Here is a 24,646-nt window from a genome sequence, read left to right as displayed (position 1 = left end):
TAGCAGTAAGATTTGAGCACCAAATCTTAGTTGTGCATACCTAACAGAAGATACCTTTATAGCTATGGTTAAAAAACAACAAATAAAAAACACAGAAATAAGTAAATATAACATCCTTGTTTGAATTTTTTTCTTTTCAATCAACAATATAGAAGAATATGAAGTAGAAATCTTAAAAGTCCCCCTTCGTCTTTTCCCTATTCTCATTCCCTACCCCTGAAATCTATTTTCTCTTGTCTTTTTTTTTTTTTTAAGATTTTTATTATTTATTTATTTGACAGAGAGAGACACAGCGAGAGAGGGAACACAAGCAGGGGGAGTGGGAGAGGGAGAAGCAGGCTTCCCGCAGAGCAGGGAGCCTGATGGGGGGCTCGATCCCAGGACCCTGGGATCATGACCCGAGCCGAAGGCAGTCGCTTAACCGACTGAGCCACCCAGGCGCCCCCCTATTTTCTCTGTCTTTTATCTAACTATATCCTTCTAGACCTTTTCCTCTATGTTCATTTTCTAGTTGTGTGTGTATGTGTAATGTATACATGTACATATGTAATTTTTGCCATAGATGAGATAACCATATGGATTGTTAGGTGACGTGCTTTATTCACTTAAAGCGTTTAAAATTATTGTTTTAACCACTAAATGGTATATATATTTTCATTTAACTTTTCTCCATCAATGGGCATTTAAGTTGTGTTCATGTTTAACTCTTTAAAATAATACTGCCTTTGTATTATCCAGTAATACCTACAAGCCATTCAAATGTGTATTCTTTTTTTTTTTTTAAGATTTTATTTATTTATTTATTTGAGAGAGAGAGCACAAGCAGAGAGTGGGCGGGCAGAGGGAGGGGGAGAAGCAGGCTCCCCACTGAGCAGGGAGCCAGATGCAGGGCTTAATCCCAGGACCCTGGGGTCATGACCCGAGCCAAAGGCAGATGCCCAACCAACTGAGCCACCCAGGTGCCCCAATTCTAATGTATTCTTGCAATTGAACACTAAACATGATATGATCTAAAGTTAATATGCATCAGCATATTTGTAACAAACAGTTGTGTTGAATTTAAAAAGCTACAGAAATAACTGTGCTTAAAAGGTCTATCCATGATGAAACTAAAGGAAGGTACTTAAACACCATTGGGGTAGAGATTATTATGTCTGGTGTAGATGTGAAAGCAGAGGCACTGTGAATTTCAGAAGTGCCAGTGATAGTCCTCCGAAATGCTGGGTTGTAGTTACTTGAGTGCTTACTTCATTCTTTATATTTGTTATGATACTTAACAATAAAAACAATAAACATCCCGGTGTATATATATCTTTATGTAGATTTTAATGTCATTATAGTATAGGTTGTTAGAGATATATTGCTAGGTCAAGGGGTATGTACATTTTATTTTTTTTTATTATTATTTTTTAAATTTATTTTGGGGGGTATGTACATTTTAATTTGATAGATCCTAATTGCCCTCTAAAATATTCTAGTTTTGGGGCGCTTGGGTGGCTCAGGTCAGGATCCCAGAGTCCTGGGATCGAGCCCCACATCAGGCTCCCTGCTCGATGGGAGGCCTGCTTCTCCCTCTCCCACTCCCCCTGCTTGTGTTCCCTCTCTTGCTGTGTCTATCAAATAAATAAAAAATCTTTAAAAAAATAAAATATTCTAGTCTTAGGGGTGTCTGGGTGGTTGTTGGTTGGTCATCTGACTTCGGATCAGGTCGTGATTTCGGGGCCCTGGGATCAAGCCCTGCATCGGGCTCCTTGCTCAGTGGGGAGTCTGCTTCTCCCTCTACCTCTGCCCCTCCACCTGCTCATGCTCTCTCTTTCTCAAATAAAATCTTTAAAATATATATATATTCTAGTCTTAGAGCTCTAGTGGTGCTATAAATTGTTAAATTCTTGTACCTAGCACCAAATGTCAGATGTCTAATATACCGATTAATTATAAACTAATAAGTGAGAGAGAAGTTGGTTTCAATTTGAAAATGCAGAAGGAATATTAATGATAAAGAGCAAGGCCATTATATGATGAGGTTAAGTACTTAAGATAAACTTTTAGGCTAATAAAATCTATTGAAAGTGATATTAAAAAGTCACATTATTTAGATCAAGGATTAACAAGAGTCAAGAAAAAACTTAAATTTGGTTATTTTTGTTAAAAAATGACTGATAATCTCATAACAGAATGATTTACATTGTATATGTGGATTAGTTTGGTAAGCAGGTGGTAAGCAGACATAATAGAGTTCATATCTGTACTCCATTTAAGTTGATGGTAAGCGTCTTCTCTTTTGAAGATTCCCACTAACAGACATCACCAACCAGAAGAGTAGGTGGGTCCACTAAAGATTGTCCACAGGTCTTAACCAGTTTAGAAATAAAGTTATCAGTTAGTTTAAAATTAGTGTTCCTCTGATTTTGAAAGCCGTTTTTTTCAAAACCCAGTTCATAAAGAACCCTTATATATCCTAGTTTTGATATGTAGCCTTTTTTTTTTTTAAGATTTTATTTATTTGAGAAAGAGTGAGAGAGAGCATGAGGGGGGGAGGGTGAGAGGGAGAAGCAGACTCTCCGCTGAACAGGGAGCCCGATGTGGGACTCGATCCTGGGACTCCAGGATCATGACCTGAGCCGAAGGTAGTCGCTCAACCAACTGAGCCACCCAGGCGCCCGATATGTAGCCTTTATTTTTTTTTTTTTAAGATTTTATTTATTCATTTGAGACACAGAGCTTCAGAGAGAGCATGAGCAGGGAGAGAGACAGGGAGAGGAAGAAGCAGGCTCCCCGCCGAGCCAGGAGCCAGATGCGGGGCTCAATCCCAGGACCCTGGGATCAGGACCTGAGCAGAAGGCAGACGCTTAACCATTTGAACCATTGGCGCCCCCTGATATGTAGCCTTTAAAAGTAATTAAAGCAGTGGTATTCTGGAATAGAAGATTAGAAAAAATAAACAGATGAAGGAGAAAGGGAAAGCAGAAACTACAGGGTAATGTAAAACAAATTGTTATTTATAGACATTTTAAGAAAGGTGATTTATAAAGGATAAAGTTTTTTGGCTTTATAAAAACAGTAGGTAAGTCTTTTTTATGGTTTCTTTAATAAGGAAAACAGGCAAAGGGAAAAGAAATAATAACTTTTTTCAGATATCTCTGCTATAAGGGTAAGAAAATACATATGGGGATGCTATGTTAGTATTGGTCCTTTAGTTTCACGTGGTTTCTTTTGTAGTAATTGGTGCTGACACTTCAGAAAAAATAGATGAGAATTCAGACAAAGAGATGGAAGTAGAAGAATCTCCAGAGAAGATAAAAGTACAAACAGCACCTAAAGAAGAAGAACAGGATTTGAAAGTATGTATATTATTTAATACAGCTTTAAAGGGGGCAACCATTAAAGTACATTTTTTATTAGCAAGTACAGTGATCTTTACTTATCTCCATATACAAATCATTTATGTATAGTTAGGTGAAAAGGTCATATTTCAGGCTGAAACATTGAATTATAAGAGACTCGTTTCAGAGAAATTACCTAGAATTCTAAATGCTTTAATTGCTTTCTTAAAAGTTAAGCCCTCATTGGAAAGCAGTAACAGCTTATCAAATGTAGGCTTCTCTAGTTTGGAAGTACTGAAGAGCCTAAAAGTCACAAATTTAATTCCTGTGTGAACTACTTGTCCTTACACAAAAGTAAATTTGGTTCCAGTTTTATTTCAAGCCTAATATTTTAAGAATTGGACCACGTAAGTATGAGGCTCTTTAAGGATGGTCTGTTGGAAAAACTATTTAGCACATTTTTTTGACCTGAAAGAGTTGACTCAGTCACTGACTAGTTTACAACCATGTGAAAGGGACTGGGAGAATTAATTTTGTTCAATGTGTAGGTAGTAAAAGCAATTAGTAATGCATAAATGATAGTTTGGACACTATTGGGAGTTGTATCATTTAACATCTATTTACACCTGTTGAATCCTGTGTTGTCTCAGAGTACATATGCATTTAATTTCTCTAGACTTGTCATTATTTATCACCTGTTACGTGAATTAGTTTACTTAGAATCTTGTCTTCTCTACATAACTGTTTAGATGCAGCTGTTCAGAAGGGCTGTTTCTAGGCAGACCCATTTTTTTTTTAGCATATTTAACAATAAATGAAAGATTTTACATAATACAGAAAATATTGCTGATTCAATTTTATTTCTTACTTTTTTTTCTTTCTTGCATTACAGTTTCAGATTGGAGAACTGGCAAATACCCTGACAAGTAAATTTGAATTCCTAGGCATTAATAGACAGTCCATCTCCAACTTTCATGTGCTGCTCCTACAGACTGAGGTAATTTAGCCATTTTTGGTATAGTTGGTTTTAGAGTAAAGTGCTGTATGTGTGAGGCATTTGTTTTACTTGTTTTATTTATTTATTTTTTGAGGCTATGTTAGTATTGGTCCTTTAGTTTGACATGTATTAGTTTTATTTTTTAAAGATTTTATTTATTAGGGAGAGTGAGAGATCACGAGCAGGGGGGAGGGGCAGAGGGAGAAGCAGACTCCCTGCTGAGCAGGGAGCCCGATGCAGGACTCGATTCTAGGACCCTGGGATCACGACCTGAGCCGAAGGCAGACACGTAGCCGACTGAGCCACCCAGGCGCCCCGTCTTACTTGTTTTAATCCTAAATTTAAATTTTTAACATTGGTGCATATTTGAACCATCAGCCCAGGAAATAAAACTGTATTAGCTAAAACAAAATATCAATTATGAAGATAAATACTGAGATTCTGTGTGTGTTGATACCACCTTCAGTGGGCATATATTTTATTTAAAAAAAAATTTGGAGGGGGCACCTGGGTGGCTCAGTCAGTTAAGCATCCGACTCTTGATTTCAGCTCAGGTCATGAACTCAGGGTGGTGAGATTGAGACCCACATCAGGCTCAGCGTTCAGCATCGTCTGCTTGTCCCTCTCCCTTCTTCCACTTGTTCTCTCTCTTCTCCTCTCCCTCAGAGAGAGAGAGAGAGGGGGGAAGAAAGAAAAATCTTTCTTTTAAATGTAAGCTCTATGCCCAACGTGGAGCTCGAACACAAGGCCCTGCGATCAAGAGTCACATGCCCCACGGGCTGTGAATGGGCATATATTTTAATGTAGACCTGTTTTCTAACAAAATTCTATTGATAGTGATCAGATGAGGCCATGTAATGTTGAAAGACTTTATAAGTGCTACAGGATTATAAATCTATTTAAGAAGAAAAGTTCTGAGGGCACCTGGGTGGCTTAGTTGGTTGGGCATCTGCCTTTGGCTCTGTGATCTCGGGGTCCTGGGATCGAGTCCTGCATTGGGCTCCCTGTTCGGCAGGAAGTCTGCTTCTTCCTCTGCACCTCTCCCTGCTTGTGCTCTCTCCCCTCACCCCCAAGTAAATGAATAAAACGTTTAAAAAAAAAAAAGAAAAGTTCTGAGTCCTATTTGTAACCTGTATAGTTTACAGCATGGCAGGTTACAATTAAGGAACCTCCTGTAGGAAACTGACTTCCCTAAGGACTGAACCTTTGTTTTTGATGAAGAACATTACTGAATTGAATGAACTATCTACCAAGCAAAGGTAAAATTGCTAGGGAATTAATATAGTCCAAAAGGGAAAACAAAACTGCTACTCATTTTCACAGATACTGGAGAGTTGGCAGTGTAGAAAGTACTGGAGTCCAGTCTAGTTTTTCAGAACTCTGCAGAGCAAACAAGAATTTTTATGAAATTAAGATGGGATTTCTTTTTTCTTTCTTTTTTTGGGGGGGGGGGGCTTTTTCTTTTTTTTGGAAAATAAAAAATTATACAGGAAAACAGTATGGACCAGAAGACATTTTTCTTTTATTTCTGCCTCCTGACATAACAAGAAATCTTTAACTTATTTCTCCATTTCTTGATTCTAGACTCGGATTGCAGACTGGAGGGAAGGGGCTCTTAATGGAAACTACCTTAAACGAAAGCTTCAGGATGCAGCAGAACAACTAAAACAGTATGAAATAAACGCCACTCCTAAAGGCTGGTCCTGCCACTGGGACAGGTACGCACTCTTCTCCCCTTTTCACCTTTCACCTTTGACATCTCAGACATGATTTGTGATCACCACCACCTGACAACATGACAGCCTGTCTGGAGACTGAGAGCAGCTGCGGTTAGCGGTGCTGGGCAGGCAGAGCACCGCAAGCACTTACAGAGTTTGGGCCAGCCACACGGAGAAACAAAAAGCAATGTTTAAAGTGTTCCATGTAACGGATTTTTTCCCAAGATGGACAAAGCTGGTTTTTACTCTCCAGAGTGTTGTTGCACGGAGTAGGGCGGGCTTGGGGGTTAAGCGCATGCGAGAGCTCTGTGCGCTTTACAGGACCTCTGGAAGCAACTACTCCTGATTAACCTCGGTGAAGTTAAGGAAAGCTTCGTGCCTGAAGATGTGAATGAAGAACAAGATTACTATCTTCTGCCAGCAGGTCAGATGAAAACATTTCTTTTTATATTTGGCTTTTCTTGATTTTTTTTTTTCGTTATTTGAAATCTTTGCTCTTTTATTTTTCAGCTCCCAGAACCTCTCCCTCTCTTTAGCTTTCACTGTGTTTGATATCAAGAGTATGAAATGTGAATTCCACGGTCCAAGAGGGGAAGAGTCACCTTTCGCAAACTTCGTTGTTCTCTTCTTTGGAAGGGAAATTAGTGTTCTAGGAGATTGAGTCCCTTCGTTAATGAAACTTGAAACCCTGTTAAGCATTGGCAAAAAAAAAAAGAAAAGAAAAGTGTGAGAGGTGTTTCCTAAGTCATCTGTTGGAATGAGAGGGCTCAGGGCTGTATTCACAGAGCTGCTGGCAGTGCAAATAGCTTTGAATTATCCTTGGTTCTTCATCCTCAATTGTCAAAGCTCTTTGTTGCCTTTGTGAATAGCAGTCCATTAAGAAGAGGTTCGTCCCTGTGAGAGCAGACTGCTGTCCTGGGACAGGACCAAATGGAAGTGTCTTTGTAGGAGAATGGGTCTTAAAACCTGTGTTTTCTTTCTTGTAATTTAGGGATCATAGACGATATTTCTATGTAAACGAACAGTCGGGCGAGTCTCAGTGGGAGTTTCCAGATGGTGAGGAGGAGGAGGAAGAAAGCCAAGCACAAGAAAGTAGAGACGAGACTCTTCCTAAACAGACCTTGAAAGACAAAACTGGGACTGATTCAAATTCTGCAGAATCCTCTGAGAATTCCACAGGTGGGACAATTTACCCTGTACTAATTGGAGAGAAATAATTTTGGAGAAAAAAAGACTTGTATTAATTGATATCCTAAAAGAAAAAAATAATTCAAATCATAATATAAATTTCTAGTTAAAAAATAGTGGCTTGACATAAAATTGCAAGTTAATACTGAAGAAGACTAAGACAGTGACTGCTTGGAAATCAGCATACTATTAATATCAGACTTCGCTAAAACGTGAAATGATGAGCCAATATATTTTGATTTTAAAAGAGTGTCCCATAGGTGCTCCCATCTACTTGTTAGATGGGATGCTTCCCGATTCATGCATCATTTAATAAAGCCAATTAGATCTCAACAACAACAACAAAAGGATTGTCCTATAACCACTCTTTTATGCTACAGACAAAGCTGTGTATCCACTAACAAGAATGCAAATTAAAGTTAAGGAACTAGTAGCTGAATTGTCAATATCTGTGTGGGGTGATAATAGGAGATTTTGTTCTGCCTTTCTACAGAAAACTTTGTTGATATTGCAGCCTCATTTTTCACTCCACTCGTCTTAAAGATGTATGGTTGCTACAAATTAAAATGTTCGTTAAGAAATGGTATGAAACTATGACCATTATTTCAGAGAAGCAGAATAATTGATGGGGTGGAAATTGCCAACAATATTCTAGTATAAAACAATCAGGATCGCTCTCAGCCTGTTTAAAGTTTTCATAGAGGTCTTTAGTTGTATACATTTAAAAAAAGGCTTTCATAGCTCCTCAGTTACTCTTGAGAATCTGAGAGCTTCTCTAAAGAGAAATGGCTTGATTTCCACATTATGGAAGATGCATTTTTCCCCCTCTAAATCCACCATTCTTGAAATAACAAAAATAAGTGAATAGTGAAACATAGTCAAGACTATGATCAGCAACCGTTTCGATCTAAAAAACTGGTAGCTATTTGTTAAAATGATAGATAAAGCAAGAGCCTATGGTTTGCTTTTAAAAGAATAAACCTTTGAAGATAAAGACATGGAATTTGTTGGTAACGTAGGAAGTGAAGAGCTGAACTTTTTTTTGTTCTCTGCTTATCAAAAATGATACTTTATTCAATGATACTTTATTCATTCCCTGATCTAATCAAAAAGTTTTGATAATGTACCAAATGAAAGTTACCAAATGATTTTGTTCATTTCTTAAATAGCCTAGGGATAATTATCAGATCACTGAATAAAAAGCCACGTTTGGCTGCAGTGATAATTTTGCACATAGCAGAAGGATGTTTTTATTCTACTTTATATTTTAGAAATATATTTTCTCAAGTTATAGAGTATTTTACTTAACATTTTCAGGAAGAGATTTTCTTTTGATTTTTTTTTTCCCCCTCATTCTTTTGGTAGTAATGATAAATATGTCTCATAAGTTGGTTTTATCATTTGTTTGCTTTTCAGTAGTTAGTGAACTGAAGAGGCTTGATGGTGGTTCTGGGAAGGAGGCTCCACTCCTGACCTGACCACTGTCTAATGTCCCTTGTATGTTACAGAGTTGAATATTCTAGAAATACCAACTCTTTTAAGTGTTCTGTGAACACCTTAGAGTTAAAGTCATTTTTTCCGTTTGTTGATGACAAACACCATTGGGTACTGTGTGGTAAAGGGAAGACTTGGAGACATTCCTATCTGATTAAAACAAAACTAATTATGCTGTAGGAAAAAGCCACTGATAAACCTGCTTATATTCTTAAGCCTCTTTAATGAGAGCCACTAAAACTTGATTTAAATAAAACCCAAATCTTATACTAAGGTCTTTGGGATTTAAGAGTATTTCTGATCACTATTTTGAGCCTATAAAGAAAGTTTATTTAATACATTCCGTTTGTTATCTCAGCAGTGGTAAATACCATCTTTTCAAGAAGAAAAATTACTACATTGTGCAGAGCAGGGAAATTTCCAAGTTCTGTTCATTTTTAATCCTTGTTCATTGTTTGAATTTAACATCATGTCTCTAAAGACAAGTGATATTTGAAGATATCTAATATGTCTTATTAGGCTTTGTCACTTAGGTTAAATTTAGCTGCTTTTCAAAAGTCTGTGAAACTATTTTTTGTATAATAAGTTCCTGCCTTAAATTGCTAAATTGGCCTCTTGGTTCAAAAAAGTTTTCTTTTTGGAGGAATATAGGAAAACAGTAAAGGAAGCCTGCCTTCAAATAAAAACAAAGATGCATAGAAAAAATAGGTTCGTGAAGAGCTCAAAATTTGTGTCCCCACACTGTTCTAAGCCTGTAGTTTTCAAATTTATTAGCGTATAATAAAAGCTGTGTTTACCTTTAATCTCTCCTTGACTTCAGACTTAAATGTTGTCTTAAGTGGCAAAATAATACCACCAACAGGGTTATATTTAGAAACAAAGAGAAGCATCATGTAATAGGACATCCATGCATACTCAGAGATTTCTTAAGTTCTTTGTGTTTAAGCTAAAGGAGATAATTATCAGTATTAAGACACAGCTTTTGTGTTTTGAGCAAACTTAGTATGGAATTGCGATATTAACCAGAAATGCTCCTTGTTTGCTGCTGAATTTATCAAGTCCAGTTTAGCTAGAATTCTGATTATCTGTTGGAAGTTGTAAACCACATTATTAACCTTGAAGCTATATTTCCTTGAGTTGCTTTGCATAGCAGCACATTACCATCATAAACATATTTGTATTGCATTATGCTTCTAGATGAGAATATGTAAAATTCAACTTACTAATTTACCTACCAAATGTTGTTGAAAGTTTAGTAGAAGAAAGTTTGAGAAGTTATTAATTCTTGGTATTTATTACCTTAGTTCTGATGTAATCTTGATGTTCTATTATTATGTAATAAAGTAGACTGCTTGGTCATACCCAGACTTTATTCGTCTAAAAGTGTGTAAATTCATATTAGATATGACCAAATATAAAAGTTAAATGAGGCAGTTGAAGTCTTTTAGCTGGAAAACTGCATTCTTGTTTTCTGGTGAATATTTTTTCAGTGCTCTTTTCCTTTAAGTAAGCAACTTCTCAAAATAATTATAGTAACCACGTGAATCATCTTAAAGTCTTTTACAGTAATATATATCTGCTCCATAAAAACTAAAGCTGTCCTAAAAGCCAAACGGTTTATGGTAGCTTTGGTTTTACCTTGTTGAGAACCAGTGTGGTGTCTTTTGAGGCAACCAAGGTAAAGGGTTGTATCATTGTTGAGAGCCTTTTGTAATAGCACCCTTATTTAATCCACCACTTTTGACCATGAAATTTAACAGGTGATTGCATTTGGATCTCTACTCCATGAGAAGTGAGATTTATTCACCTGTAATTTCTAAAGCTCTTAGACCCCTGGCATTTCACCAGGTCTTGGTAAAATAGCACTAGACTAGGAGTCAGACCTGGCCACTGAGAGCTGTATGATCTTGGGCAAGTCATTTCCCTCCTGGGTTTCATTACCTTTGAAATGAGAGAGTTGAACTAGATGATTTCTCATGTCTCTTCTACTCCTAAATTCTATGATTTTTAGGGAGAAAATTCCCTTCAGCATTCCTGGGATATATATCTAATAGTCCCATATATTGTGAAACTTCCCTATTGACGATAAAGAGGGATGGGGAAGGCTACAAGTAAGTATATGCTCCTATTTTCTCTAATCCTTAAAGCTTTTCCCAGGAGAGAAAGGACAGTAATTAACTGGCTTTTGCAGAATTTGAGGAAAACTGATTCTGCAACCTTTTAGCTATAATTTCTTAACTCAGACTCCAGCATCAGTTCACATCCTCTGCATCTTCAAACACCTCTTTTGTGTGTGCCTTCATTATCATTTACCTTGAAGATTTGTTGTTCTAAATTTCCCTTTTCTCATTACAGAAATTAAAAAAAAAATTACCTTCCTGATTTGTGTTGCTGTGATTTAGCAAATGTAATTCATACAAAGGTGCAAAGGAATGATAGAGTTGACAAGAGCACCTTGCAAATGGATTTTTAAAATGTAGTAACTCAAATTAATTAAAATAGGTAGAATTCGAAATAGGTGTGAATGAGTACTCTCTGGGTCATCCCCAGTCAGTCATCTAGCTCACTAAAAAATAAAATAACATGGAATCAGTATTGCAGATGCACATTATTCATTCCCCTCTTCTCTTTTGAAATAAAAAAGACCCAGAGTGTTGCCTTCTACTTGTGTGTGTTGAAACTGTGAATGTTTGAAATAAAAAACTTCAGGTTCAAATGACCAAATTTCTCATTGAGTTGATGTGGTGTGCTTCATTTATTCATCCATAAATCTGGACCCAAAGAACGAGACTAGTATATAACATAGCTGGGGCGAGTGCTAACTGTGAGGTTCGTAAATTCATCTTTCCATGGTAGTCATTTTTGAACTGAATTGCTTAATATTTCAGTGACCTCAATGTAGAGTAGATGCCTGTGGGTCAGATTTTGTTTCACTAGTCACTTGAACATTGCTGTGAATGTAAGCCACAGAGTTTTTGTCTTGCCTTTTCTCTGACTCCTGTTTGTTTTCATAGGTTCTCTTTGTAAAGAGTCCTTTTCTGGCCAAGTTTCTTCTTCATCGCTCATGCCACTTACTCCATTCTGGACCCTTCTTCAGTCAAATGTGCCTGTGCTTCAACCTCCATTACCTTTGGAAATGCCACCACCCCCACCTCCACCCCCAGAATCCCCTCCTCCCCCTCCCCCTCCCCCTCCTCCTGTAGAAGATGGTGAGATCCAGGAGGTAGAGATGGAGGATGAGGGAAGTGAGGAGCCTCCTGCCCCAGGAACAGAGGAGGATACTCCATTGAAACCCTCGACACAAACCACGGTTGTAACTAGCCAGGTGAGAAATACTGTGGGGCTTTTTGAAGACACTCTGGGGACTGGGGCATGATTTGACACCATGTTTTATTTTAGAAGAGGACGTTTAATCAGGGCTTTCAGCCACTAACTAGATTCTCTGTGTTTCAGAGTTCAGTTGATTCTACCGTCTCTAGTTCTCCTTCCACTAAAGCGATAAAAAGAAAAGCTACAGAAATTAGTACTGCAGTAGTTCAGAGATCGGCTACCATTGGTAGTTCTCCGGTGCTCTACAGCCAGTCAGCTATAGCTACAGGTAAACGTTGTGATTGAGATGCTTTCCTCAATGTGTTCTATCTTTGTTTTCAGGATTAGATGTCATAAGAGGCTTTTAGATGTCATGTAATGGCTTTTCATTACTTTGTTTAAGTAGGCGCCACACCCAGTGTGGAGCCCAGTGTGGTTCTTCAACTCGACAACCTTGAGATCAAGAGTCCAACACTTAACCACTGAGCTACCCAGGCGCCCCAAAGGCTTTTCATTTTAAAATACATGTTTCTTGGGCGCCTGGGTGGCTCAGTTGGTTAAGCGACTGCCTTCGGCTCAGGTCATGATCCTGGAGTCCCTGGATCGAGTCCCGCATCGGGCTCCCTGCTCGGCGAGGAGCCTGCTTCTCCCTCTAACCCTCCTCCCTCTCAAGTACTCTCTCTCTCATTCTCGCTCTCTCAAATAAATAAATAAATCTTTAAAAAAAAAAAAAGTTGGAATTAATCGTTTCAATAAAGTTAATTCCCTTTAAAAAAATAAAAAAATAAAAATAAAATACATGTTTCTTGCAGTTACTAAAAACTACTATGTATTCTTCCAGATTGTTTTCTGTGCACTTAACATGATTTCAGTAATTTTAATGTTTAAGTACCTTAATGCTGGGGCGCCTGACTAGCTTAGTCAGTAGAGCATACAACTCTTGAGCTCAGGATCATGAATTTATTTATTTATTTAAGATTTTATTTATTTGTCAGAGAGAGCACAAGCAGGGGGGAGCGGCAGGCAGATGGAGAAGCAGGCTCCCCGCTGAGCAGGGAGCCCGATGCGGGACTCGATCCCAGGACCCTGGAATCATGACCTGAGCCGAAGGCAGATGCTTAACCAACTGAGCCACCCATGTGGGTTCCAGGACCATGAGTTTAAACCCCATGTTGGATGTAGAGCTTACTTTAAAGGAATAGGAAAACAAAAAAAAAGTACCTTATTGCTAAAGTATTCAGAAACATTTTGCTACCAGAGAGTGTGGCTCTATCTATCTATCTATCTATCTTCTATCTATATTTAAGGGTTTTATTTCTTTGAGAGAGAGAGCCCGCGCACACGAGAGAGAGCACAAGCGATGGGCAGGGGCAGAGGGAGAAGCAGACACCCTGATCAGCAGGGAACCCAATGTGGGACTCCATCCTAGGACCCTGGGATCATGACCTCAGCCAAAGGATGCTTAACTGACTGAGCCACCCAGGTGCCCCTGTGGCTACACATATATATATATATATATATTTTTTAAAGATTTTATTTATTTATTTGACAGAGAGAGACACAGCGAGAGGGGGAACACAAGCGGGGCGGAATGGGAGAGGGAGAAGCAGGCTTCCCACGGAGCAGGGAGCCTGATGTGGGGCTCGATCCCAGGACCCTGGGATCATGACTTGAGCCGAAGGCAGATGCCTAATGACTGAGCCACCCAGGCACCCCTATATATTTCTTTCAAGATTTATTTATTTAGTTTAGAATGGGGTAGGGAGTGAGAGAAATCCTCAGGCAGACTCCCTGCTGAGCGTGGAGCCCAGTGCAGGGCTCCGTGTCACCATCCAGAGATCATGACCTGAGTCAGACGTTTAACTGACTGAGCCACCCAGGTGCCCCATGGCTGTATTTTTTGAGGAAAAGATGTACTGACATTTTGTAAGTGATCTAACCCCATGTCTCTTTTCCGTCTTTTCCTTGTTTTTGCTTTGTCACAAGGTCCTTCTTTTTTTTTTTTTTTTTTAAGATTTTATTTATTTGACAGACACAGCAAGAGAGGGAACACAAGCAGGGGGAGTGGGAGAGGGAGAAGCAGGCTTCCTGCAGAGCAGGGAGCCCGATGCAGGGCTCGATCCCAGGACCCTGGGATCATGACCTGAGCCGAAGGCAGACGCTTAACGACTGAGCCACCCAGGCGCCCCTCACAAGGTCCTTCTTACAGTTTCATTTTATGTTTTCCATGTTAGGTCACCAGGCAGCAGGGATTGGACACCAGGCAGTATCGGTTAGCCATCCAGCAACAGGAATGGGTCATCAAGCTAGAGGAATGAGCCTACAGTCAAATTACCTAGGACTGGCCTCAGCTCCTGCAATTATGAGCTATGCTGAATGTTCTGTCCCAATGGCAGTGAGTGCTCCCACATTGCAGCCAGTCCAGGCCCGAGGTGCTGTGCCTACCACTGCCATTATTGAACCACCACCACCTCCTCCTCCTCCTCCTCCTCCACCACCACCACCAGCTCCTAAAATGCCACCACCTGAGAAGACCAAAAAAGGAAAGAAAGATAAGGTATAGTAAATCTGTCTAAGTTTCTATTTAAAAAAATTTTTTACAGCGCCTGGGTGGCTCAGTCGGTTAAATATCTGCCTTTAGGTCACGATGTTAACTGACTGAGCCACCTAGGGGCCCCACGATTTTATTTATTTTTTATCCATTCTGGCAGTATACGACTTTTAATTGGATAGTTTCATTTATATCAGTAAATTACTAAATTTATTATCAGTAGTTACTAATAGGGAAGGACTTACTGTTACCATTTTGTTGCTTGTTTTCTGTATATCTTAAAAGGCTTTTTTTGTTCTCATTTCTTCCCTTACTGCTGCCTTTTGTGTTTAGTTGAATTTTTTCAGTGACACATTTTGATTCCCTTGTCATATCTTTTTGCATATATTCTATGGTTATTTCTTTGTGATTACTGTGGGTATTATATATAATGTGCTAAAGTTATAATAATCTGTTTTAAACTGATACACTCCATTGCAGACAAAAGCTATACAGCTGCACCCCACTCCATTATTGGTGTTATAAATTACATCTTTATATATTTTGTACCATTAATACAGATTTATAATTATTTGTATGCTTTTGTCTTTTAAATTCAGTAGGAGAATAAGTAGAGTTACAAACCAAAATCATAATCGTACTGGTTTTTATATTTGTCCATGTATTTCCTTTACCAGAGAACTTTATATTTTTGTATGACAAGTTACTTTCTAGCATCTTTTCATTTCAACTTGAAGGACTCCGCTCCCTTAAGCATTTCTTATAAGGCAAGTCAGGCAGTAATGAACTCCCTCAGCTATTGTTTATTTGGGAACATCTTAATTTTTTCCTCATTTTTGAAGGAAAATGTTGCCTGGTATAACATTCTCAATTGGCTCTTTTATTTTTTCTTTTCTTTTAACTTTTTTTTTTTTTTTTTTTAAATTTTTTTTTTTTTTTTTATACAAAGAGGATTAGAGGAGAGGTGGGGAGCACAGGGGGGGGGGGTCAGAGGGAGAAGCAGGTTCCCTGCCGAGCAGGGAGCCCGATGCGGGACTCGATCCAGGGACTCCAGGATCATGACCTGAGCCGAAGGCAGTCGCTTAACCAACTGAGCCACCCAGGCGCCCTTTTCTTTTAACTTTAACAACTTTAAATATATCATCCTCCTGTCTTTTGGCCTATGCCATTTCTGCCAGAAATCCTCTGATAATCTTATTGAGGATCCCTTACATGACAAGTCACTTTTTTTTCCTGCTTTGTAGATGCTCTTTGGCTTTTTTTTTTTTTTAAGATTTTATTTATTTGACAGAGAGAGACACAGCCAGAGAGGGAACACAAGCAGGGGGAGTGGGAGAGGGAGAAGCAGGCTTCCCTCGGAGCGGGGAGCCCGATGCGGGGCTCGATCCCAGGTCCCTGGGGATTATGACCTGAGCCGAAGGCAGGCGCTTAATGACTGAGTCACCCAGGCGCCCCTCTCTTTGGCTTTTGACAAGTTATGTCACAGTGTGGTCTTTTGATCCTACATGGAGTTTGTTAGGCCTCTTGGATATGTATATCCATGTCTTCCTTAAATTTGGGAATTTTTTGGCTATTTCTTTCGCTTTTTATTTTTAAAAATTTTTTTAAATATGCATTTTTAAAGATTTATTTGACAGCACAGCAGGCAGGTGGAGAGGGAGAAGCAGTCTCCCCCCGAGCAGGGAGCCCAATGCAGGGCTCGATCCCAGGACCCTGGGATCATGACCTGAGCCGAAGGCAGACGCTTAACGACTGAGCCACCCAGGCGCGTGCGCGCCCCCACCGCCCCCCGCCTTTTTGAAGTAGTCTCCACACCCAGCTTGGAGTCCAGAACAGGACTTGAACTTGTGACCCTGACTGAGATCAAGACCTGAGTTGATACCAAGAGTCAGACGCTTAAGTGACTGAGCCACCTAGGCACCCCATGGCTATTCTTAAAATAAGCTCTGCTCTTTTCTTTCCAGCCTCCTGGGACTCCCATAATGCATATATTGGTCCACTTAATGGTGTATTATAAGTCACTTAGACCTTGTTCACTTTGCTTCATTCTTTTTCCTCTGCAGACTCAGTAATTTCAAATGATCTCCCATGAATTTTACTGATCCTTTCTTCTACCTATCAGTCTGCTGTTGAGCTAATGAATTTTTCAGTTCACATTTTTCAACTTCAGAATTTCTATCTGGTTTGGATTTTTTTATATCTATCTCTTTGTTAATCTCATCTTGTTCATGTATAATTTTCCTGATTTCCATTAGTTCTTTGCTGATATTTTCCTTGAGCACATTTAAGACAACTGTTTTAGGGCCATCTGGGTGGCTCAGTCAGTTAAGCGTCTGCCATCAGCTCAGGTCATGATCCCAGGGTCCTGGGATGGAGCCCCACAGTGGGCTCCCTGCTCGGCGAGAAGCCTGCTTCTCCCTCTCCCACTCCCCCTGCTTGTGTTCCTGCTCTCACTGTCTCTCTCTGTCAAATAAATAAATAAAATCTTTTTTTTAAAAAAAAAAAGACAACTGTTTTAAAGTCTTATCTAGTATGTTTTCAGCATGTGTTTATGGTTGGTTTCTAGACATTTTTTTTTTCCTTTGAATGGGTGTGTTTCCCAGTTTCTTTGTGTATTTTGTGATTTTTTTTTTTCTTTGTTGAAAATTAGGCATTTGAGAAAACAACTCTCTCCCAGTCTTTGCAGCCGGGCTTATTTGTGGAAAGAGCTTCATTAATGAGCCCCGCATGAAGGCTCAGGATCTTTACTTGGGCTTTTTCTGGGCGTTTGTATTCCTTGGATTTGTGCTTTTTTTTCCCCCCATTCCCCTGTATACTTTTAATTTTAATTTTCCTGAGTCTCACACCTGCTTTTTTCCTAGGAGCCTTACATGCTGTATAGTATTCCTCTGCCCATAATCTCTTGCTCCCAGGTATCCACATGACTGCAGTTTCCCTATGGTTTTCACATGCCACAGTGCCTGCCATTGCCTTTCATGGCTTCCAACCTGAGATCCAAAACATACTGCCATTCCTGCTTGAGCTCCAAGTTAGGCATTATACAGAAACCAGTCCTTCAGGCAGCCACAGACAGGGTAGAACATTTCACCCTTTTCCTTCCCTCCTGAAGGAGGGAACTGAGAATTGGCTGTTTCACCCCAACCACGTGGGAGAGGGTGGTGCAAGGGCAAGCAGACATGCCACAAAATTTCCTGCTGTTTTGAGTGGGGCTGCTATTTATTATTTTTTTTCCAAGATTTTATTTTTACATAATCTCTACACCCATTGTGGGGCTCAAACTTAGAACTCCAAGATCAAAAGTCTCATCCTCTACCTACTGAGCCACACCCCAAGTGTGGCTTCTTGATTGAGTGTTCTCTTGGTTGCTGTAGCTCTTCACCTCATTTTCAGAGTTCCCATAAAGTCATTTTAGTCAGTCTGTATTTGATCACAGTAATGTTTCTGTGAGGAAACAGGGCCTGGAGCTTCATAGTCTGCCATCATTCTGTTGTCATGTCACACTCATGGGCACTTTTGAATGTCCTGATCACCCAAAAAAACTTTCTCACCAGCTTTTCTCCTCTGTGTTAGCACTTCATCCTTCTGCCTCAACTGTAATCTTTTGTCCTGGGGGTCAACAGGGCAAATTCATTTGCCTTACCGTGTTTCAAGGAATCTTCTTGAATGGGTTATGCATTCACACCAAATAGACAATGTTTCCAGGTTAAGCCACTTGTCCAAGTTGGTACCATGGTTTCAGAAATTATCTGGAAATGAAGCGAATATCATAGAAGTCAATAATAACAATTAAGATAATGTGTAAAGTAGACTAATGTCAAGCTCTATACCAAAGTATACACAGTTCTCCTGAGTCAGAATACTGTTTACCATCTCCATTTCTTTACTTTGTCCACCAGTCCCGATACTGTTGTTCTTTACACAATTAAATGTTAGGACAGCCAGTTCTTGGGAATCATTTCTTTTACAAAGCCTTCCTTGACATTGTTCTTCCAACCCGCCAGAGATCATTGCTTCCTCCTCTTTTCATGCAGTAAGTAATTTTTTAGCCAGTCATGCTTTTATGGTCTAATTTGGAAAATCCAGAATTCTAACTTGGTAATACATCATTTTTACATTCTTGATATTAAAACAAATGATGGCCTATCTCTGTGTTGTATACAGGCCATTTTAAAAGAATATAAAATAGGGGTGCCTGAGTGGTTCAGTCACTTGTGTCTGACTCTGTTTCGGCTCAGGTCATGATCTCAGTGTCATGAGATCGAGCCCCACATGGGGCTTCGTGCTCTGCTTGGGATTCTCCCTCCTCTCCCTCTCCCCCTCCCCCCATGTGTGTGCTCGCTCTCTCTAAAATAAATAAATAGGGGCGCCTGGATGGCTCAGTCGTTAGGCATCTGCCTTTGGCTCAGGTCATGATCCCAGGGTCCTGGGATCGAGCCCCGCATTCGGCTCCCTGCTCGGCGGGAAGCCTGCTTCTCCCTCTCCCACTCCCCCTGCTTGTGTTCCTGCTCTCGCTGTGTCTCTCTCTGTCAAATAAAGGAATAGAATCTTTAAAAAAATTATTTTATTATTATTATTTTTTTAAACAAAATCTTTAAAAAAAAATAGGGGCACCTGGGTGACTTAGTTGGTTAAGTGTCCAACTCTTACTCTCAGCTCAGGTCTTGATCTCAGGGTTATGAGTTCAAGCCCCACATTGGGCTCCATGCTGGGCATGGAGCCTACTTAAAAAGAAAAGAAGGGGGGCCTGGGTGGCTCAGTTGGTTAAGCCGCCGACTCTTGATTTCGGCTCAGGTCATGATCTCAGGGTCATGAGTTCAAGCCCTGCCTTGGGCTCTGCCCTCAGCATGGAGTCTGCTTGTCCCTCTTCCTCTGCTCCTCCCCCCACACCACACACTCTCTCTCTCTCTCTCTCTCTCTCTAAAATAAATAAATAAAATCTTTAAAAAAAAAAAAAAAGGAAAGAGGGCGCCTGGGTGGCTCAGTCAGTTAAGCGTCTGCCTTCGGCTCAGGTCATGATCCCAGGGTCCCGGGATCAAGCCGCACATCGGGCTCCCTGCTCTGTGGGAAGCCTGCTGCTCCCTCTCCCACTCCCCCTGCTTGTGTTCCCTCTCTCACTGTCTGTCAAATAAATAAATAAGTCTTTAAAAAATATATATATAAACTAATATACTTAATGCCTCATGTTCAGGAATATTTGAAATACATGTTTTCAGTCTTTTTGCTGAAGAGTTTTGTGTGCAGCTTACTAGAAAATAAACTAGAAAATAAGTCCTAACCATCCGGTCTTTATTCCTCTGACTGCAGTGTTCCCCTGTGAAAACGTGCATAACAGCCAGTGCAACTCTATATCCATGGTTTTGAATGTGATTGGCAATAAATAACTTCTAAAACATAACTAATTTTCCCATGACTGATAGGAATCAAATGTGATAAAAAAATTTTTTTCACAAATCCCAATAGAAGTCAAAATGAAACCACAGTGACTACCCAGAGCTTTGGTTTTTTTTTTTAATTTTTTTATTGTTAATCCCCATACATTACATCATTAGTTTTAGATACAGTGTTCCATGATTCGTTGTTTGTGCATAACACCCAGTGCTCCATGCAGAACGTGCCCTCCTCAGTACCCATCACCAGGCTAACCCATCCTCCCACCCCCCAGGGCTTTGTTTTTTAATCACATTTGCCAGTGTTCAGTGAAAGGTTATACCTCAGTGAGCCCTCTGTGCACATGTGACCATTATTACTTCGTGTTACTTTTTATTCAGTTGGTTCCATGCTAAGCCAGAATGGTCTGTTTCGGAGCTTGCTGGAAGGCTGTGTATGCAGTGTGTGAGGCTGTACCACAGGTGAAATGACAGACTAGATCGTGGGAAGGTGTGTGGAGCTAACGGTGTAAGCACAACACATGGGCCCTCATTTCCCCAGAAGGTTAAGAACTCTGAATTACGGTCAAAGTAGGGTATCGAGTTAGGGAGATAAGTAACAGAAGAAAGACTAAAAATACGAAACTTATTTTCTCAGATTTTTGAAGGCTTAAGAAATGTCTCTCACGTGCAGGCAGGAAGAATAGGTTGGGCCCCCGTACCCAGTCCGACGTGAGCACAGCTGCACTTAATCACACCTGCCCACGCGCGTGCCTGCTGGTGCTTCCGGTGTGTGACCTGGTCGGGTCTTCAGACACACAGTTCTGCTGGTCTTCAAAGTACAGGGGATAAAGGGCGCCTGGGTGGCTCAGTTGGTTACGCGACTGCCTTCGGCTCAGGTCATGATCCTGGAGTCCCTGGATCGAGTCCCGCATCGGGCTCCCTGCTCGGCAGGGAGTCTGCTTCTCCCTCTGACCCTCCCGACCCTCCCCCCTCTCATGTGCTCTCTCTCTCTCATTCTCTCTCTCTCAAATAAATAAATAAAATCTTTAAAAAAAAAATACAGGGGATAAAATATTTTTAATGCATACGATTTGTCAGGCATTCTCCTTAGAAGCTTGGGATTCAATAGTGAGTCAGACAAACAAATCCTGTTTTTGTGGAGATTCCCTTCTGGAGGGCTGGAGAAGAAGGGGGAATGGGGAGACAAATAGGCAAGTATGTGCATGTTCGGTGCTTTAAAAAAAAAAAAAATGCAGTGAGGCAAAACAAGCAGTGTTAAAGGACAAAAAGTGGTCTTTGGGAGGTGGTGCTGTTTCAGATAGGGTGGTCAGGGAAAGCCTCTTTGCTAGAGTGCCTTTGAACAGAGGCCTGAGGGTAATAACAGAGCAAACCATGTTGGACATACATAGTTCTACTTTTCTAAGTATCACCAGCATATTTTTTTTTACTATGATAGTACATATTATAGATAATTTAGAAAATGAAGAAGAGCCAAAAGAACAAAAATAAAATCTCCTCTTAGAACTAATCTTACTAATATTTTGATGTTATATCTCCTTGCATTTTTTATATTTTGTTGCCATTGACTATGTTGCTCTTTACAGAAAAGCTGGCCATTTATTTCTGAGTTCTATTTTTCACTTGATGTGAACATGGCATCCACTTGATGTGAACAGGGCATCTACTTAAAACTTGCCAAAGGCAACACTGTAATTCTGAGCTGAGCTAAGGGCAACAGTTTTGAATTCCATAGAATAATGAGGCTAAAGGAAATTTTTCTGACCCAATTTAATAAAAATATGTTTAAAGTTTTAGATTTTTTTTTCTTTTTTACAGTTTTTAGATTTTCAAGCATTAGATGTATAGTTCGTAAAATTTTTGGCAGGAACTTATAATGGTATTTATTTTCTGTGTTTCTGTCCCTTTGATTTTAAAGCCCCCTTATTCCTTAGATCTAAGAAGGGAGCTGGATCTTAGGTGGCTCTCATTTCCATATTTTATGTACTATCTTCTTCCTGACCTTTAACCTTTGCTCTAGGCAAAGAAGAGTAAAACCAAAATGCCATCTCTGGTAAAGAAGTGGCAGAGTATCCAGCGTGAGTTAGATGAAGAGGAGAACTCTAGTTCCAGTGAAGAGGACCGGGAATCCACCGCACAGAAGCGCATCGAAGAGTGGAAGCAGCAGCAGCTGGTCAGGTACAGAGAGACTGCGGATGAGTGGGCTGTGCTGCTGGCTTCAGAGCACTTGTCATAGTCTTTGAATCACAGTCCTTAATGTTTGGTGTTTTTTTTTACAAATGCATCTAAAGGTTTATAACTCACAGTAATGTTTATTTCCCTGTAAAAATTACGATTTACCCTTTTTCAAAATTAGAAATACCAGAGTTTTAACACTTTATCCTCCGAATTGTTTCTCTTAAGCAAAGGAGTGTTTTTAACTCTGAGCATACCAGGAAAAACAGATGTCCCTTTTACCATGTAGATCCAATAGACCCTTTTATAATTTTTTTAAAAATTATTTTACAATAATTTACCTAAGTTAAAAGGAGGGCGGCTGACTCAGTCCGTGGAGAATGGGACTCTTGATCTTGGGGTTGTGAATTCACGTTGCGTTGCAGAGATTACTTAAAAAGGGAAGGGGAGAAAATTCCATTAGAGATTCTGCTAAGAATTTGTAAACATAGCTAACTCAAATATTTTTTTTTTCCTGGTTTTGAAGGTATATAGAGTAAACTCTGAGCAACATACTCATAAGTAGTGCTACTGTATTTCACATCCGTCTTGGATAGGTTCTAGCTTATTCCTTCTGGTTCTCACACTTGCAACATCAATGAAAACATTGGGAGAGGATCACCATCTTTTGTTTCATAATTCAAAACATTTTTATTTTGGGTGCCTGGGTGGCTCAGTTGGTTAAGCGACTGCCTTCGGCTCAGGTCATGATCCTGGAGTCCCGGGATCGAGTCCCGCATCGGGCTCCCTGTTCAGCAGGGAGTCTGCTTCTCCCTCTGACCCTCCCCCCTCTCATGCTCTCTCTATCTCATTCTCTCTCTCAAATAAATAAATAAAATCTTTAAAAAAAAAAAAAAAACATTTTTATTTTTAGATATATAAATACCAATTGGAATGGTCATTATAAGGAAATTTTTTTGTTTCTAAAATGTCCATTTCTCCAGTTATTACATACCTGCTTTTAGCATTTGTCTACTTCAGAACCCTATGAAATAAATTGTAGCATACAGCATCGTAAAACCTGGAAGATTCCTATCACGTGTCATTTTAGGGAAATGAGATAGTCCTGGTTCTCATTACAAAATAATTGGGTGATGATGTTCCTTTTTTTTTTTTTTAAAGATTTATTCATTAGAGAGAGAAGAGCACAAGCAGGGAGAGCGGCAGGCAGAGGGAGAGGGAGAAGCAGGCTTCCTGCTGAGCAAGGAGCCCAATGCAAGGCTCGATCCCAGGACCTGGGATCATGACCTGGGCTGAAGGCAGCCACTTAACCAACTGAGCCACTGCCCCGCCTATGTTGTTCCTTTTTAATTCTTAGAAATTTTGTTCTTAGAAATACACTCTTCCGGGGCACCTGGGTGGCTCAGTCATTAAGTGTCTGCCTTCGGCTCAGGTCATGATGCCAGGGTCCTGGGATCGAGCCCCGCATCGGGCTCCCTGCTCTGCGGGAAGCCTGCTTCTCCCTCTCCCACTCCTCCTGCTTGTGATCCCTCTCTCACTGTCTCTATCTCTGTCAAATAAATAAATAAAATAGGGGGACGGACTAGATTGGCATCAATCTTGCTGCACATGGGAACCACTAAAGGATCTTTAAAAGATGCTTGGACTCCGTCCTCCCCCAATTCTGATTTAATGGTTCTAGGTTATGGCCTGGGCATTAGAATTTTTAAAGCTCTCATGTGCAGTGAAGCCTGAGAAGCACTGGACTGGAAAACCACAGACTTGAGCCTGACAGCTTGGGAAATGTGTTGCAGTGCTGCTTTGTCAGGGAGGCTAATTAGCTTTGGCATTCAGAAGAAAGAGGTGAGGGGCACCTGGGTGGCTCAGCCATTAAGCGTCTGCCTTCGGCTCAGGTCATGACCCCAGGGTCCTGGGATCGAGCCCTGCATTGGGCTCCCTGCTCGGCGGGAAGCCTGCTTCTCCCACTCCCCCTGCTTATGTTCCCTCTCTTGCTGTGTCTGTCTCTGTCAAATAAATAAATAAAAATGGGTACTCAAGGGGCGCCTGAGTGGCTCAGTCGTTAAGCGTCTGCCTTTGGCTCAGGTCATGATCCCAAGGTCCTGGGATCGAGCCCCGCATCGGGCTCCCTGCTCAGCGGGAAGCCTGCTTCTCCCTCTCCCACTCCCCCTGCTTGTGTTACCTCTCTCCCTGTATTTCTGTCAAATAAATAAAATCTTTAAATAAAAAGAAATACACTCTTCACTCATCAATCTCAAATTTGAGAAAATTCTTCTAGGATATGGTCCTCTTAATACCCATAGTCTGAAATTTTACTTACCCAATAAGTTCTGCCATCATAATTAGAATGTACAATGCCCCTGTCTGTCTGTTTGCATTTATCTTCCGGCTTGTCTAATATTTGCGGGGGGGGGGCACCTGGCTGGCTCAGTTGCTATAGCATCAACTCTTGATCTTGGGATCATGAGTTCAAGCCCCACGGTGGGCATAGAGCTTACTTTAAAAAT

General features: G+C 40.2%; 1 protein-coding gene across 2 annotated transcripts in view; it reads left to right on the top strand.

The window, feature by feature from the left end:
* FNBP4 (formin binding protein 4) overlaps positions 1–24,646 on the top strand; it is a 37,226-nt gene that overhangs the window by 10,450 nt on the left and 2,130 nt on the right. For both annotated transcript variants that reach the window (XM_032414157.1, XM_032414156.1), the window contains exons 9-16: positions 3,220–3,341; positions 4,216–4,320; positions 5,905–6,038; positions 7,030–7,217; positions 11,735–12,045; positions 12,174–12,318; positions 14,264–14,586; positions 21,988–22,145. In XM_032414157.1, the coding sequence (XP_032270048.1) occupies positions 3,220–3,341; positions 4,216–4,320; positions 5,905–6,038; positions 7,030–7,217; positions 11,735–12,045; positions 12,174–12,318; positions 14,264–14,586; positions 21,988–22,145 (1,486 nt within the window). The remainder of the gene's footprint in view (positions 1–3,219; positions 3,342–4,215; positions 4,321–5,904; positions 6,039–7,029; positions 7,218–11,734; positions 12,046–12,173; positions 12,319–14,263; positions 14,587–21,987; positions 22,146–24,646) is intronic.

Source organism: Phoca vitulina, unplaced genomic scaffold (assembly GCF_004348235.1).
Source record: "Phoca vitulina isolate PV1807 unplaced genomic scaffold, GSC_HSeal_1.0 scaffold16, whole genome shotgun sequence".
Lineage (NCBI taxonomy): Eukaryota > Metazoa > Chordata > Mammalia > Carnivora > Phocidae > Phoca > Phoca vitulina.
Note: the sequence above shows the minus strand (reverse complement) of the source record. Positions and strands in the feature narration are given on the sequence as shown.